At 37.0% G+C, this 19,046-nt stretch overlaps 1 protein-coding gene across 1 annotated transcript in view; it reads left to right on the top strand.

Moving 5' to 3' along the window:
- LOC150079035 (lactadherin-like) overlaps positions 1-19,046 on the top strand; it is a 300,762-nt gene that overhangs the window by 203,638 nt on the left and 78,078 nt on the right. The window contains exons 7-8 of the mRNA XM_090383407.1: positions 2,785-2,957; positions 8,972-9,116. Of these exons, the coding sequence (XP_090239533.1) occupies positions 2,785-2,957; positions 8,972-9,116 (318 nt within the window). The remainder of the gene's footprint in view (positions 1-2,784; positions 2,958-8,971; positions 9,117-19,046) is intronic.

Genomic DNA, 19,046 nt, shown 5'->3' with positions numbered 1-19,046 from the left:
ACATCAGTTATCCATGTTATATATGGCCTATCTCTGCCAACACCAATTGTAGGCATGAAACTGTGACCACTTCATAGGCACTTGCATTGTCACCCAAAGGCTCTCTTATTGGGATGCTACCAGACTGGGTGCTATTGCATATGTGCACGAGTGGTGCTGTGTGCACATTCTCAGTGCTATACAACATAAGGCACATATCACAGTACTAATAAGCCATGTATTCCATCTCATCAAACCATGGTTGGTCCTTCCAGTGTTTTCTTCAGTTTCATTTTAAATTTTTGAAAGCCATAATGTATCACCTATTGAAAAAATAAGCATTAGCATCAGCCAAAAAAAATCCTGTTTCACCCATCCATTCACTCCAAAAGTTTGTCTAGTTCAGCTTTGACTTTATTTAAGCTGTCAACCTGGCTGTCAGTAGCTTAAGCTGTCAATATGGTTTGCTTATTGTGGCATACAGTCAGTCCTTGTATAACACGTGTTTACACTACACGAATTCGATCATACATGATGTATAAATAGGGGAACGATATCTTATATAACACGAACCGAATTCACTTATGCACGATTCACCTTTGTGTTTACAAGAAATGGCAGTCGAATGCGGAATCACCCCAACCGAACGCAACACGATAGGAATGAAGAGAAGATTCTGAAAATGTATTTATGTTTTTTATATCAGTGAAGGGAAAACACATTTCACCATAATAATGTAAAAACCAACATAATTCCAGCTATCGGTATAATCGCAAATGCAATTAGATCGAGTTTACTACCAGTTTATAACAGATTCCATTAGCAGAAACGCAACTGGAAATTGTTTTTATTGTTTCATGGTAGTAACCCCTAGAAATGTGCTTTAGTAAAATATGAGGTGTTAATAGTGTATATCTGCCTTTACGGTATTGTTTATTCAATTGCTACACGCGCGCAGCTTTGTTTATGTGTATCAAGCTTGCCTCCTCATTTTGTAATTGCGCTTTATTCCCTAAAAATGAGTAAAATACTTAAAAGGTGTGAAAAGGAAGCGTCCTGGTGAAGATTCAGAGAGAAAAAGAAAAGCAATATCGATAAACAGAGGTGGACCGGGTCAAAAATTCTTACCCGGGAAAATTTATAGTGGACTCATACTATGGTTTATGGCCAAAATCACACCGGCCTCTGGGGTTTCCCCGGTAAGGCTTATGGCCAGTCTGCATATGTCGATAGAAAAAAAATATGAAATTGTGAAACACTTTGAGCGAAATGAAAGACCATGTGATATTGCACGTGCTACAGCCCTAAATGAGGCAATGCTGAGAATTAGAAAGAATGCAGAGAAAATAAAACTTTCATAGCAGGAACAACTCAAAGTATAATTAAAATCCATTAGATTAAGACACAAAGAATTGGAAGAGATGGAATGGCTGTCATCTGTTTGGATAGAAAATCAAACAAAAAACAAGTTTGCTTACGATAGAAGCAAAGGCATTAGCAATATTTTATTACATAATAGTCATAATAAAATACTTACATATTTTATTACGATTATTTATTGTGTTTGGTAATGTTTTGGTTACAAATGTGTGTTCAATCTTGGGTGGTCGGCACCTAACTCTATTTTTCCCATAGGACCTGTTGTTTATATTGCACGATTTTGCATTGCACGAGTTTCTAGGAACACAACTATCGTTCAGCACAACTATCAGCATAGAGGTTCAGTCAGTTTCATAAACCCAAAGGGACACCTCCTTAGCCAGGTGGGCAGGAGCAGCAGTGCATAGCACACGCTTCTTGATTAGACCGGGGTTCGAGCCCGTGACCACCAAATACGGAGGATGCGGAAAGGTCAGGGAATGACCATCGCATATCCCCGGAGCAATATAGCCTTAGTTGCTAATGCTCCTAAAAACCAAATAACAAACAAACAAACCATGTGCTGAGTGTAGGATTTCCCTATACCTAGCTTTGACCCAGTGATTATATATATATTCCCCCCCCCCTCCAGTGGAATATATCTCACTGACATCAGGACTGCTTGTTGCCCTGGTGTGGGGGCTGCCATCCTGGGACTTAGCAGCAAAATCTTCCTCTTTGAGGGGTAGGATTTCTGGTGACACTGGGGCTCCTTGTGTACCAGTGTTGAATATTCCACATGCTTAATTTTCCTTGCTGACACCAGACTCTAAGTCTGGTGTGGTATCCTACTGGCAGTAGAACCATTCCCCTCCAGAACTATGCTCCTGAGATCATCAGGCACTTCTGAACTCTGACTTTCTCCCTACCTCTATAGAGAGCAAATTTGACCCTCCTGCACTTCCAGATTTACCTTGACAGATATGCCTCCTGCTATTATCATCCTCAATAATTTACTCTGTATCTTAACAACTTTCACCCCAATCTTTCTATTTCAAATTCTCTCTCTCTCTCTCTCTCTCTCTCTCTCTCTCTCTCTCTCTCTCTCTCTCTCTCTCTCTCTCTCTCTCTCTCTCGTTGTTATTGTGGGTTATGTGACAATTACTCCCTGGTACCTAAGTGGTCAGTCAAAGTTTGAATATAGTGCATACAATAATATGATGTCCTTTCTCTACACATTATACTCACCATATTCAAACTTTGTGTCACTTTTGTTTAAGTAATACCATGTCTCCAATATCCCTACTATATCCACATTTGATGACTTAATGAGTAGTGTAATTAATAAAATATTCTGTCTTAATCAGTTGCTCTTTTAAATCAGTTATGTTACTAATTTGCATTATTTTATTTTGTCTTGTTTAACTTTCAAAAAATTTTTTGTAGCTAACCAGTGGCTTAAAGTAGATCTTGGGCCACCCACAAAAGTGACAGGTATGGTGACAAAAGGCAGAGGTGATAGTCGACGAAAACAATGGGTAACATCCTTTACGTTATCGTATAGCAATGATAGTAACCGCTGGTATTTTTATAAAGATGATAATCACCATGATCCAAAAGTGAAGGTAATTTCATTTTATTTGTCTGCATTCTGTAAAACAGTCAAACCTCTCTAACATTTGTGTGCAACTTTCTATCATACACCAGAATTGTGTTGTTACATGCTTTTGTGTAATATATTGTTATAAATATACTTTTATATTGTTATAAATTCTCTATAGAATTTTGAATATTAATGAAACACTTTGTGGTAGTAATTCATATATAGGCTGGAATTGATCCTTTGTTTTCACATACCAAAGCACTTCTGTCATCAAGCCAAATCAGTAGTTTTTCTTTGGTATTAAAAAATTAAAAGAAAATGAAAGAATGTGAATTATTTACTCAAAATAGGACTTTGTAACTTTGACATTGGTAGTTGTCTTTAAAATAATGTATTTGTCTATAAACTAAAGATAAATGTTTGTTAAGGATAGAAATTGTCCTTTTTTTTTTTTTTTTTTTTTTTTTTCCTTTCTGAACATTGAGATGGGAAAGTTGGCAGCATCAAAACTAATCTAATAGTTAGGCTTGGTGGCAAGCATTGCTCTTACTGAGTTATAGGAGATGTTTTCTTCATCCTATAGAAATATGTTTGTACATATCCCACCTTAATTTAAATAAGGGTTGGCCACTGATCACAAGGTAGCCAAAATGTATATTGTACATTAGGTACATTTTAAAATATGATGATATATGATGTCTGATCAAGAAAGTTTAAAGACTGTTTTTCTAAAAAAAAAGACTCTGAAAGTCTTGTGTGGCAGTTGGGCTCTGCTATCTTATTCAATTAGTTGGTTGGAATGTCATTGAATTTTATCCCTTCATCTTTATTTTAAGTTTAGGGAAGACCAAAAGCAGTCTTTAATGGAGAAAGTGTGCATGTGTAGAAGCATTATCATGTTAGATATTCCATCCACCATTCTCAAACATCTGATGGTATTTTCTTTTAACTTTTATGCTTAACGAAATTCAAAATTTCATTATAGTAGGGTTGTTTAACCATTCTGAATAAATTCATAATGACTAATACCCTGAATGCCTAAAAAACAACCAACATTATTTTCATATTTGACCAAACCTGTTGTGCAGTGAGTAAGTGGGGTGAATTTGATCACTTCCAATGGGACGGGACACCTTGAATTTTGTTTTGGGTTCATAGCTGTACACCTATTTTATCTGCAGTAACAATGCAATTGATGAAATCAGGGTCCAGTTCTACTCATTTTCAACTTCTTCCTCACACAGTGCTCAACTTTTCGGTCACAAGGAAAACAATGAAGTTAACAATAGCAATAAATCATTGAGATTAGAATTAGAGGGAAAATAAAAGAACAAGTAATGAAATTTAACTATGTAAAAATATAGATAAATAGTTTAGGAAAAACTGAAGAAGTAGGACAAACATTAAAAGTGATTAGAAGATTTGGGAGGAAGAGGGGTTAAATAATATAATCAAGCATTGGATGGCAGCCAGCTGGAACAATGGATCCAAACATTAATCAAGATACTAAAGTTAAAACATAAAAAACTGTGATATTAGACTTATATAATAATGTATACAGCTGAGACAAGAAGAACAGCAACTTAAAAAAAAAAAACAAATAAATGAAATTATAGAAATTTTTTTTTTTTTTTTTTAATGAAAACCCCAAACACGAGAGGTATTAGCACCTATAGTACTTAGTATTGTGCTTGACTTGGAGATTGAGAAGATGAAAGAAGATATTTGTTGACATTAGACTTGAACTTCTGTAGACTGTAATTTTCAGGAAATACATGTGAAGGAAGGTTGTTCCAGAAAACGGCAGTTGAAGGAATAAACGAGGAAGATGAAAAAAGTCGATTCTGTGAATTTGACGTTGGACAGTAAATGGATGTTGGCTGATGGCAGCATGCGTTCGGACTGTTTTGAAAGAGAGCAGGAATTGTACGTCTATGAGACAGTGAGTGGAGAGACTCTGTTAGAGAGGAGTCATTAATTAACCTAACTGCCCTCTTTTGAATGGAATCTAGAAGCCTCAGAGAGGTTTTGGGGGCACTGCCTCAGATGTGGGGAACAGTATTTCATGGTAGGTCAGATTTGTGATTTGTACAGAGTGAAGAGCTATTTGGAAGAAAAGTAATGCTGAGAGTGAAAGAGAAAATAAAGTTTTTAGATGCAGAGGAAGCAATATTTGTAATGTGCTTGTGCCAAGAGAGATTAGAAGTCAGGATAATCCCCAAAAGAGATATATCATTTTGCCTAGAAATCAGAGTGTCAACAGAGTTAAGCATAGGAGCAGAAGAATCCGTTTTGTGAGATATAAGACAAGACTGAGTTTTAGAAGGATTGAAATCAACTAAGTTGTCTTTAGAGAGATTAGAGATTAGAGAGATAATCTCTCTTAGTTGCCTAAGAGAGATTAGAAGTCAGGATAATCCCCAAAAGAGATATATCATTTTGCCTAGAAATCAGAGTGTCAACAAAGTTAAGCATAGGAGCAGAAGAATCCGTTTTGTGAGATATAAGACAAGACTGAGTTTTAGAAGGATTGAAATTAACTAAGTTGTCTTTGCCCCCACTGGAGAATTACCTGGAGATCGGCATTTAAGGCATTGGTAGCGGATATTCGAGAAGTTGAAGCTGATTGAGCAGGGCAAGGTTTTTCAAAATGAAAGTGGAATGCAATGTGCTATCATCGGTAAAACTATGGATAGGATTTCCAGTCAGTGGAAGAAGGTCATTAATATACAAGAGGAAAAAAAGTGGAGGAAAGAACTGAACCTTGGGGGGACACCAGCATTAGTGGAGAAGTTAAAAGACAGAACCATCTACCATCACCCTCAGTCAGCGATCGGAGAGAAAACTGGATAACCAATTAAAAAAAAACAGTTGGCAAACCATAAGATGGAAGCTTGTTTAGAAGACCTTTATGCCAAACACAATCGAAAGCCTTTGAGATGTCAAGAGCAACTGCTTGTGTTTCACCAAACTTTTCCATTGAATTTGTCACTATGTGGGTAACATAAGCCAGAATATCACCAATGGATTGACACTGATGAAATCCATACTGGTGATCGTTGATCAGATGGAAGATTTCGCTAGTTTAAGAGTTGGTGGTTAATTAATTTTTCCATTACTTTAGAAAGAGTAGAAGTAATTGCAATGGGACGATAATTGGATGGGAGGGACTTGTCACCCTTTTTAGGAACTGGCTGGATATGAGCAAATTTCCAAGCAGAAGGAAAAACACCTTTGGAATAAGAAAGTGAAAAAAGGTGGCAAAGAACAGGAGCACATGTTTTGAGAACAAGTGAAGAAATACCATCAGGACCTGGAGCTTTCTTTGCATCAAGATTCGTCAAAATCCTTCTAACATCCTTTTGATGGAAGACCACAGGAGGCATTGAATGAAGCGTGTTAGGAATGGTGGGAGGTGTTTAACCAAGATCATTAATATATGAGTTGGAAGGAAAATGGGATGCTAGCAGGTCCACTTTATCCTTGGCTGAAGTGACAACAGAACCAACTGGTTTTGACAGAGGTGGGAGCAGAGATGGGCAAAAGTTGCAGCCAATAGCTTTGGCAAGAGACCAGAATGCTCAGCTACCATTAGGGCAAGAAGCATGTTTTCTACTCTTAGCCTGTTCAAAATCTAGTTTGGACTGATTAATGATCGCTTTACAATTGTTGCAAGCTTTGGTGTGGGCAGAAAATGAAACTGAAGAATTGGAAACAAGCCAATTACGATATGCAATGTTCTTCTCTTGAACAGCCTTGGCACATTTATTGGAAAACCAAGGTTTAGATAAAGGATGAGATTTTAAAGTGAAGTGGGGAATAAAGGTTTTCATTCCTACAAGAATAATTTCACTGACACGATCTGAGCGAACATTGACATCAGAAGTTTTGAAACAGTAATCCGACCAAGGAAAAGAAGAAAAGAAATCTCACAGGTCATCCCATTTTGCATTCTTGTAATGCCAAACAATACAAGGTTGGGAATTGCCATGAGATAAAGGCTCCATTGGAGAAGAGACAATCACCAAGTTGTGATCGGAGGTACTTAAAGGACCATTCACTTTGACCGTGTACTTAGAATTGTTGTTTGTGAGAAAAAGATCAAGCGTGTTAGCTGTATGGTTGGGATTGTCCAGTATTCTTGTAGGTAAATGAACAATCTGTGCTAGGTCATTAGTAATTGCAAACGCCTCAGCATCTCGACCTGCTGGGTCGGTGTGACTAGAAAACGGAAGTCAGCTGGAGTTGTGAACATTAAAATCACCAAGGAAAATTACCTCACTGTTAGGACTGGAGAAAGTTAAGCTGCAAAGAGAGGAAGTCAAAGATCTCCAAGTGATTAGTGGAATTGGGAGAATGGTAGAGACAACAGATGAATTTGACACAGCGAGGTAGAGAGATTTTAAGTCGGAGAAGATTGAAAAGAGGAGATTCCAAATTACCAAGTCTGTGACAGGGAATATCAGAACAGACATATGCACAAGTACCATTTTTGAGGCGAAAAGAATCATACAACAAATAGTTTGAGCAACTGAGATGAGCAGTAGTTGAATCAACCAATAACTGAGATTCTGTCAGAAAAAGTACATGGGGTTTGGCAGGCTACAAGTGGAAATGGAGATCATTGAGATTTGAATTGAGACCATGTATATTTGTGAAATGAACTAGGAAGTGTTTGGGAGGTTTAGATCTTTTTGCAGATAAGCTTACTCTATTAGTTTGACAATTCATGGTGTATTTAATAATAAGAAAAAGTGGGAGGAGATGCTGTATGAAGTAATGAAATTTTTGGATATGGTGTACACATGGTAAGAATATACCCAGATCCTTGACATAACGTGGCCTCCACAATGCCTCCCCCCCACATACACACTACTCGGACTCCCTCCAGTATCTGGCAGAGTAGAGGTAGCAAGATTATACACTAGCTGGTCTAGAAGCCTCCTAAAGAGTTACCAATAGATTCTGTCTGGTGTACTAACTAGCGGCCGGCCTGCGAACGCTGTTTTAGAGCTGTACCCTCGAAATGTAAGGAAGATTGGATCTCGCCATGATGTTCATCATAACCTCAAAAGTCATCAGTCGTACTGCATGATGGAAGAGATGGGGAAGGGATTGACTGGAACTTAGCTCTGGAGACTAAACATGGGATACACCACTTCAAGCCTCCAATAAGCAAAGTGGTGGTATTGCACCTGTTGATGAGAGTCATCTACCACCTAGTATTGCCTGGTAACACAGAGGGGTGGCATTCCTCCATGTGGTATGGGCGTCACACCTCAACCCCTGCTTACGTTGGTTCATACCTGGGTGGTCACCCAGTGAGCTTGTGCATGGAGGTTATACCCAAGATTACTAACAGTCCCACCATTGTGAAGGTGAAAGCAGAGGATTTGGCTGTCACAGACCGTCCAAACTTTGCCTAAATTGGGTCTACTTGACTTGAATGTCACCCGAATATCAGTTCCATCAGCGTTTTAGACTCCCAGGTCGCAACTACAGCTTGTCTGGCATATCTGAGAGAATGTCTGTAACAACCTCAAGGACCAAATGATAACATTAAGGAAAATAATAAATAAAGCATTAAGAGATAAATTTAAAAGTGAACAAATTAGGAAAATAATGGAAAATACAATCTGTTAATGAGTGAGCATATAATGGAAAAAAGAATGGGGAAAACATATAGATAGCATGGAGAATGACAGATGCACAAAAATATTAAAGAAAGGAAACCCGTAGGTAAATATAATAGAAGACCAAGAAGTTGGAAGGTTGACTTATCCTAAACCCAACAACCGGAATGCTTAATGGGAAAAAGAAGAAAGATGTTGAATGAGAAATTCAAAAATCGTGTTCTGTTATTAATTTTTTAGAATATCATACATGCATTTATAAGTAGTTTACAAATGTGTCCACTAACTTTATAATTAATTTTCAGTTTATTTCATATTTTCTCCTGTTTTAGTGAGTGTTTTAAAATACAAGGCCCAGAAAGTCTTCCCAAGAATAATTATTATTTAATATATCTAGGAATTTGGAGGCAATATGGATAAGAATACCGAACGTCGTCATTATCTTAACCAACCCTTCATTGCTCGTTACATACGAATCCATCCTGTAGGATGGAAAGGACGTATCAGCATGCGACTAGGAGTGATAGGCTGCCCACAGAAAGGTAAATTTTTTAGCCATATACTTAACCCAGTGGTGGTTATGTCAGATTTGACAGGTCCCTCTCCAAAATTAAGTATCACATTAATTGTTAGTTCAATGCTAATGACTGAAACTTTTAATAACCTTTCTAAATATAAATACAGTAATACCCCGACTTACGCTACTCGGAGTTACGCGGTTCTTGATTTTTTCGTTTGGCAACACTGCCGCCCACTATCTTCAAGGTCGTTTTTCATATGTTATCGATATATACGGTGCGACGGCGGAGAGTGAGAGCGAAAGATGAACAAAATTCAACTTAAAATTCTTGTATATGTGTGCATGAGTGCACACATATATACAAGAATTTGTATTCCAACTGTCATATTTATATGTGTGCATTCGAATTCATGCTCAATGTTTGTCGGAAATTACATCGTTTTCACGGGAGAAATGGATCGCGTCGGTCGAGCCGTATACAGTCAGTCCTCGTATAACACGTGTTCACACTACACGAATTCGATCATACACTATTTATAAATATGGTAACGATATCTTATAATATAACACTAACCGAATTGGCTTATGCACGATTCGCCTTTGTGTTTACAAGAAATAGCAGTCGAACGCAGAATCACCCCAACTGAACGCAACACGATAGGAATGAAGAGAAGATTCTGAAAATGTATTTATGTTTTTTATATCACTGAAGGGGAAACACATTTCACCATAATAACGTAAAAACCAACACAATTCCAGCTATTGGTATGCAATTAGAACGAGTTTACTATCAGTTTATAACAGATTCCACTAGCAGAAACGCAACTGGATTTTTATTGTTTTATGGTAGTAACCCCTAGAAATGTGAGGTGTTAATGGTATATCTCTGCCTTTATGGTGTTGTTTATTCAGTTGCTACATGCGCGCAGCTTTGTTAATGCGTATCAAGCGTGCCTCCTCGTTTTGTAATTGTGCTTTATTCCCTAAAAATGAGTAAAATACTTAAACGGTGTGAAAAGGAAGCATACTGGTGAAGACACTGCAGATTCAGAGAGAAAAAGAAAAGCAATTATCGATAAACAGAGGCGGACTGAGTCAAAAATTTATAGTGGCCTCATACTATGGTTTATGGCCAAAATCACACAGGCCCACTGGGGTTTCCCCGGTAAGGCTTATGGCCTATCCGCCTCTGTCGATAGAGAAAAAATATGAAATTGTGAAAGGCTTTGAGCGAAATGAAAGACCATGTGATATTGCATGTGCTACAGGCCTAAATGAGGCAACGGCGAAAAGCACATGACAATTGCAAACTTGACAGAAGTTCTCAGCTCAATTGAAAAGGGCTTAAAAATTTTAGAAAACATAGACTACAATGAAGAATGCGTTATAACTACAAAGCAAGGAATAAAAAAATTATTAGCTTGCTACGAAGAAATTCTGTGTAAAAAAAAGAAGTCTCTGTGTCGTCAGACGAATTTGTTAGATTTTATGAAGCCATCGACATCGAAATAACTTTTTTACGTAAGTCATTTATTTTTTTAATACATATTTTGTATTAATATGTATAAAGAACTGCAATTTTATTAATATTTTTCTTCTAAACTAATGTTTTTGTTAGTCCTTGGTCCCAATTAAACAAAATTTATATGTATTTATATGCAAAGTTGTATCCCGAGTTACGCGAATTCAACTTAAGCGATTTTCCTCGGACCCACCTATCACGTAACGTTGGGGTATTACTGTACACTTTTATATGAGCAGTTTTAGGAGTGCGATTATTGTTTACTTGGAATTATATGTGCAAAGGACCTGTCAGGTTCCATGCAACTATTTACTATATTTGCCTTCCCCTTCAACATGCTAGTTTTGGTTACAGCCTAACATAAACAATATATTGCTTACTTGTTGGTTTGCTTAGCTTGTACAGCTACTACAGAATCAAATACTCTTTGCTTTATGTTTAATCATCATACAAAATGTGTTTTTTGTCACAATTATTATTATATTAAAGATCATTATTATTGATGTAAAACGGTTTCTTGTTTTGATTATTATTTATCTGTTTTTTCTGTCTGTTAAATTTATCTGTTAATGAAACATTCTTATATAGTATGAATCAGCTGTAATGCTCAATACGTCTATGTTGATATTAATATTTGAAAAATAATAAGAGGAGTTTACCTCAGTATTGAGGTAAACTCCTCTTATTTTTTTTTTTTTTTGGCCTGGTGCAGCAAAAGCCTCTGGCTTCTTTGCACTATATAGATAATACTGATACTAATATGTGCACATGCATAAGTTTGAATCTTCATTTTTTTTTTAATAGTTTTCTGCATATATATATTTTTTTTTTCATTTTCAGCAAACTAGTAAAAGTTTTGTTTCATTTAAAATGTCTGAAAAACATTTAAAATTTAAAAATTTTCATTAAAAGATCAAGCATTGAATTTAAACAAAATTTCAAAAAGAAACCAAAACCTTTTCTGAAAATAAAAAATGGTGTTGAATGACTGTTTGTTATGATCAGGAGCTTGTCCACTGCTGGGTCATTGTTCTTGCAGTCATGTAACCACATAGAAATTTCATTAATTTTTATTTAGCAAATGCTTTGAAATGCAATGAAAATGTTAGAAAGGCCCTTTTTCGCTGTAATTATGACAGTTACATGCTGACTTTTCAAGTTTTGTATTCTCTTCATTCTTTTATCCTTTTTCATCCTTAATACCCTGTAGTTAAAACTAATTTTTCAAGGCCTACAGTGATATGCTTAATTTGAAGGAACTATATGCTTTGTGAACATCATTCAGAAAAAAAATGTTAGTTCTATTTTGTATCACAACAGTAAATACTCAGTGGTTGGAGGCATAATCATGTCTTATGCACTTTGTGACATTGAAATTGTGGCACCCTGAAGAAACAGTGATACAGAGAAGATACATAGAGTAATATAGCCTAGGAGTTAAGGAACATGATAAAAGATGCAGATGCTAATGTGGGTGTGTGAACATTTAATTACACATAATGATAATGGACAGATCAATGTGATGTAAATCCACTATAATTGCAGATACATTGAGCTAAGTAGCTCAGCATTGAATCGTACAGGTGTCGAATAGCCTTCTGCTGTATTTCCCACCAAGCTTCTTGCACTTGCTCCTGCAGAACATTCATGGTCTGTGCTGGCTGCAGGTGGTTCTGTAGATGGCATCCAGTCATGGTGCTTGATGGGAAAGAAGTCCAACAAAGACCTGGCTATCCAAGACAGTATGTCCCCACCACAAATATGTGCAGAGGAAGTCCCGGCAGCATGTTTGTGCATTATCCTGCTGAAAAAGGGTGTCAGGCACCCCAGTAAGAAAGGATAGAGTGACATTTCCAGAATCTTGGCAATGAAGTGGGTGAGCAGTCAAATTGCCATTGATGAACACCAGTGATAACTGAATATGAAACTGATCACCTCCTCACACCATAACACCAGCAGGGCATGCAGTATAGCATTCAACAATGGTTCTAGGATCATTGCATTCACCATACATGTATGTGGCAATCGTCAAGCCATCAACAGAAGTGGAATCCATTGTTGAAGCCCATTTGATGTCATTATGTATATCACATGGCCTGTGTGTGGCACCAGTTTAGATGCTGTTGACAATGGGCAGGTCAGGGTAATCGACATAATGGCCTGTATGCACAGCAGCCCCCCCCTTCTGCCAGTCGGCATACAGTGATTCAATAGGTGACTGGGTGGCAGCTAGCTGATGTCATACCTCATTGGATGGTAGCCATTGTGGCTGTAGATGAATAAGCCTCTTGATGAATAAGATCATCCTCCCATTCTGTGGTCCTCTATCATGCTTCATTATCCATCACCACAGCTATGCCGACTGGGCTAGCCAGGTGGGTAAAGTGCCTGCCTGGCAACCCAAAGGTCGCCGGTTTGAATCCCGTGTCGGGCTTGGATCAGAGTAGTGCAAAAAACCTTGGGAGGTACATTATGGTCACAGAAGCTGATGCGCCAACAACTAACAAAAAAAAAACCCACAGCCACTGTTGCCAACATCTGTGCATGGTATTATCACGGCCCATACATTCTGCTACATGACCAAGTGACCATCCAGCTTCTAGAAGGCCGATAATCCACCTGCTGCTGAAGTTTCTGAGATGCTGATATTCGTGTCAAATGTGATGATGTTCCTTGCACTCTGAAGTCATTTTCCTATGAGACAGAAACCTGTTAACTGCATTACACATGTGTTGCTTTGAACTCCACAACCTCTATGTTTGTTTTTATATCAGCCAAAGCCTCAGCATGATTGGTCCCATATTTTAATCATCTGTATAGCTCAGCACAACTCATCTGCCTGCTGATTTGAATACACTTGTAATTGTTCCTTCTGGATGCTGCAGTTTCAGTGTCACAGAGTGTATTTAGATGCCTGATTATAAAAAACAATTTATGGATAAGTAATAACTTATCCATATTGTGTTAATATTTGTGTTAAATATTTTAACACAATGGCAGTTACCACCACTAATTTATTTGAAAAATTAATTTGGAAATTTTTACATCATGGTAACATAAAAGGCTTATGTATAGTGTAGTGGGATGGCTATTCATCCTATTTTGTTGAGGACAGTACTGTTTTCTGGAATGCTTAAAAACAGGAATGCTTTTAAGTCATCTTTTAAGATGTTTGAAATTTTCAATCACAACTGACCTTTGGATCTTTATTAGTTAATATAAACATAAGTATGTCATTTTATTGGACCCAGATTTGTACTAGTTTTATGAATGTTGAGAGGGAAGTCACTTGAGATGTTTATTATTAACAGCAGTAGGTATTTACACAGTATAAATTAGCCCATTCCAAATACCTATTATCATGATGAATATGATATGGCTCAAAAGTTATACCAATGTGAAAAAATAAATAAGTATTTAGCAGTAGCTGTGTTTCCTTTATCCAGAGAAAAATACTACTTCTTTCATCTCTGAAAATTTCTGTTTCATCTTTGAAAATTTCATGTTTAACTTGAAGGTAAATAGGCTGCTTTTTACAACTCATTAGTAATTTGCTATTCATTGTATGCCTTCGTGTTTCATAATTTCTTTCATTCAGAAACTTTTTTTTTTTTTTAAATTCAACATATTATTCATCTGCTCTTCTTGCTGGATTTTTGTAATTAGTGTCTTTTGTGTATGTACGTGTTTAATATGTCATCAATAAATTGCATTCATGACAACATTATTATTAGTATTTAATACTATATTTATCATGTTTATAGAGTAATTCTTAAGATATGTTTAGTTTATTTAATAAAATATTTTTAAATATTTTTATCCTTTTTGGGAAAGAAGGAGATTGAAGGTCAAAAAAGCAAGCATAAGCATAATACACTAAGCACATTATTTCATTTAGGTAAAATTTCTACCCATTTTTTCCAGAATTCTTCTACAGGGGCTAATTTGTCATTTGCACTTCTTATTTAGTATCTGGTTCTGATATCAAAATTAATATAAAAAAAAATTTCAACGTGAAAACATCTATAGCAGCACCTCACATTCAAATGTAGCAGAAATGTGAGACACAAATGACGTCACATCCTAATTGATATTAATGACGCTAACTCTGTCACTAATGTTGATTTGGTGCAGTAAGTAGTGGGCGTGAGCATAAAACTGGGGCCACAATCATACTAAGGAAGTATGATTGTGATGTCGCAATCATATTTCCTTGTGCCGATGTAGTCTCGATGTCACAATCATGCTATTCCACAAATAGATTTCGCTAACCTCTTCCAAGCCAAGGATGTTTTCACCGAAAACATCTTTCATGCATACAGGGTACACATGCTTTAATTTTTTTTCCAGCAATTTTTTCTTTAATTTTTTTTCCATTTCCTTTAATGCTTTAATTTTTTTTCCATCCTTCCACATGGAAGGCATGCCTACATGTTTTTGTATCCTCTAAACTAAAGTAGATTCCCCATATGATTTCTTAAATACTTAGTAATAACAACAATCCTATATTCTTATTTATCTCTATACACCTTTCTGCCTTCAGTATTATTTATTCATTTTCAAAATAATATTTACAATTGCAGGATTCATATAAAGTTAAAATGATATTTTATATGTTTTACTCTAGAAATGGCATACTTGATTGGATCAGGAGTAGCTTTTATAATATTTGAGCTAAGTGCTCATCCATTCAGCTCCAATATCCAATCTATATTTCTATCCTTTGAAAGAACAGATTGCACTGGTTGAACTATATCTTATTATTAGCATTAGCATTAGTAGAGGCATTTGATGCAAGAAAGCAAGCTTATGCAGCATCAGCCAAAAAAAAAAAAAAATAAATAAATAAAAAAATAACCACTTCCACTTCACCCCTCTGTTCGTTCGAAATACCTGTCCAGCTGAGCCTTAAACTTATTTAGGCTATCAACTTCCACAACAAGGGATGGAAGTCTGTTCCACCAACCACAAACCTGCTGGCTAAAGGCAAATTTCCTCACGTCTATCCTACATCTGTCTTTCTTCAATTTGAATTTATGCCCTCTCAGGTGATTTTTCTGAGCAAGAGGAAGAATCCCATCAGCATTGAGCATGCTCAAACCATTCAAGGCTTTATACACCTCAATCAGATCACCTCGAGGTGGATTGATAATGGCTGCAATTTACCTTTTTATATCTGATGTAGGCCCCTGTATCATCTGATACTTTACTTGCATCTCATGTATTTATCATCTTTGCCACATGTCATCTGACATCTAATTAGGTCCAATCTTTGAATGGTATCTCTTAATTGGTATAAAAAGCCAACTTCTTCAGTTACTTCCTCAAATGTTTCCCATTTAAAATTTGCTCTTGGTAACATCATCAGTTGGACCCACTGGATAGAATTTAGAAACTGTCTGGGACCATTGTAGTGACCCTTATGAAAGCAACAGCCCTTCCCTGTACCCTTGACAGGAGTTATTTCTTTAAGTAAGTCCCACATCAATACACTGTGATTACTGCCACTCAGTGGGTCTTTTACCTGCAGATTCTTAATGCACGAAGCATTACTGCTGGTAATGAGATCAGTAGTGTTGCTTTCACTTTTTGCCTCTCTTTAATATGTGTAAAGTTACAATCCCCCATTATACAATAATCTGATTTACTGGTCCACTCTAATTTATCTATATAGTTGTTGGTTATACTCATCACAGTTATTAGGCCTATAACACACTCTTACTCTTATTTTGGTGTTATATCACACCAAATTGACTCAGCATTGCACTGGTAACCCATATAAAATGGATGCACTTACTGTCTTAGATTTTATGTCCTTCCTAACTAAGAACATAATCCCCCCCCCCTCTTTTCCTGTCTGTCTTTCCATATACATTGCATTCCCCATATTCATATTCTGCATCTCTTATGTGTGAGTGACACAATGTCTCCAGTACCCCTACAATGTCTGCATTTGATGACTCAACCAGTACTTCAAATTTAATAAAATTTATTCACTTTGCTCCTAGCATCTGTGTACATGCAAGTACATGCACCTGTTTCTACTCTTAGTAATCCTAACAGAGACCTTATATTTGTGATTGTTTAAGGAGGACCTCAGCAGGTCTTGAAATCCCCAATATCTACCATTCTAGGTTGCTGCATGTTCCAATAGAAGCAATGCAAGAATTATTTACACTTCTGCCTGTGGCTGCTGTTAATCTATTACTTTGTGTATCCACCCTCAAGCTTGTATTTTTCTAACCCATATAACATTGCCTCAATAGCATCAGCAAATATTCTTGCACCTCTTCTATTTAAGTATATCCCATCCCTGTGAAAATAGTATCTCTTGTTAACAAGCACAAACCATGCTGAGAAAAATTCTGTCCCATGAGTCTTGCACAGTTTCTCCAGGGCTGAACTGATTGACAAAGCTCTCTCTCTCTTATCGTGTCTGGACAGAATTACAGCTTCAATTCAACTTCAATCCTTAAACTTGTAACATTTTTTTCAACATTTCCCTGTACTTGTTGAGTAAATCATTAGATCTCCTAATCTTAATATCATTGACACATAAGTAAAGAGGTCTTTACTTGCATAAAAATATCACCTTATGTGCTCTTGAAAGATGATGGCTGCTCTACAACATTAGCATTAGTAGAGACATACGATGCAAGATAGCAAGCTTATGCAGCATTAGCCAAAAATAAATAAATAAATAAAATAAAAAAACTGCTCCCATTTCACCCCTCTGTTCATTCCAAATACCTGTCCAGCTCAGCCTTAAATTTATTTACGTTATCAACTTCCACAACAAAAGATGGAAGTCTGTTCTACCAATCAACTACCTGCTGGCCAAAGGCAAACTTCCGCACATCTATCCTACAACTGTTTTCCTCAATTTGAATTTATGCCCTCTCCGGTGATTATTCTATGCAAGAGGAAGAATCCCATTAGCACTGAGCATGCTCAAACCATTCAAGGCTTTATACACCTCAATCAGATCACTTCACAGGTGCCTAGACTCCAAACACTGCAATCTGCAAAACTTAAGCCTTTCTTCGTAAGAGCAACCCTTCGTTCCATTCACTAATCTTGTTGCCCTTCTCTGTACTCATTCCAACAGCTCTACATCCTTCTTAAAATGAGGCCTCCAGACCTATGTATACAGTACTCAAGGTGTGGCCTGACCATTGCCTTATACAAGGGGATAATCACCTCTTTATCCCTGCTAAAAAATTCCTGTATATTGACAAGACACCATGAGCTACTTTTGCAGATAGTCTGCACTGCTCAGAAAACTTCATATCTGCCTGCACAGTTACCCCCAGATCCTTTTCATTCTCTACCACTGTCAGTGTAGTACCACAGAGTTGATACTTTACTCTGGGTTATGTGTGTCCCATATACAGTACTTTACATTTGTCAATGTTCAACTTCATTTCCCACCTCTCAGCCCATCTGCTCACTTTTCTAGATCCTGTAGCAGCAGTGTACTGTCATTAGTGTCCTTAACAACCCTGGCAACCTTCGTATTGTCTGCAAACTTGGACATTAAGCCTGATATACCATCATCAATATCATTTATAAATACAGAAAACAACAATGGACCCAACACTGAACCCTGAGGGACTCCACTAATAACATTAATCCACGAAGAACAGTGTCCATTGATTACCACACTCTGTCTTCTCCCACTCAACCATCCCTTTTTTCATAGCAGCAATTTTCCTCCAATACCACACTGCTCCAATTTGTGCAGCAGTCTTCCATGTGAAACAGTATCAAAACCCTTTCTAAGATCCAAATATAGGATATCAAAGTTATTCCTGCATCCAGTTCCTTTGTGACCACATTATAGTATCCAATCAAATTGGTCAGACAAGACTTCCCCTTAACAAACCCATGCTGTGTCCGAGCTATAATTGAAGTCTTGTCTTGCAGCGCTTATTTAACCAGTGCCTCCATTAATTTTCCTGGAACAGAAGTTAAACTAACAGGTCTGTAATTACTTGTGTCACCCTTTGATCCTCCTTTGTGAATTAAGGTTACATTTGCACCTCTCCAGTCCATGAGTACCTACCCTGAGTCCAAGGAAGCCATAATTATGACTAAGGGTTTGCTTATTTCCTTTGCTGCCTCCTTTAATATAACTGGATAGATCCCATCCACCCCGGGTGCCTTTTTTATGTTTCTCTTCAACAATTTCTTCTCCACTTTCTTCTCAGTTATTACAAAATCATCTAGCTCACTGCCAGAGTTTAATTCACCTCTGGCATTCTCCTCCGTGAACAACTGCTCATGTGTGAATGTAGATGCAAAATACGCTTTTAGTTTGTTAGCCACCTCAGCAGGATCATCAACAGTTGAACCATCAATATCCAGTGGACCAATCTGATTCATCCCTTTCCTTCTAGAATTTACATAGGTAAAGAACTTTCCTGTTTT

The sequence above is a fragment of the Mastigoproctus giganteus genome, chromosome 10 (assembly GCF_048544385.1).
Source record: "Mastigoproctus giganteus isolate SK-2022 chromosome 10, ASM4854438v1, whole genome shotgun sequence".
In the NCBI taxonomy this organism is placed as follows: Eukaryota; Metazoa; Arthropoda; class Arachnida; order Uropygi; family Thelyphonidae; genus Mastigoproctus; species Mastigoproctus giganteus.
Note: the sequence above shows the minus strand (reverse complement) of the source record. Positions and strands in the feature narration are given on the sequence as shown.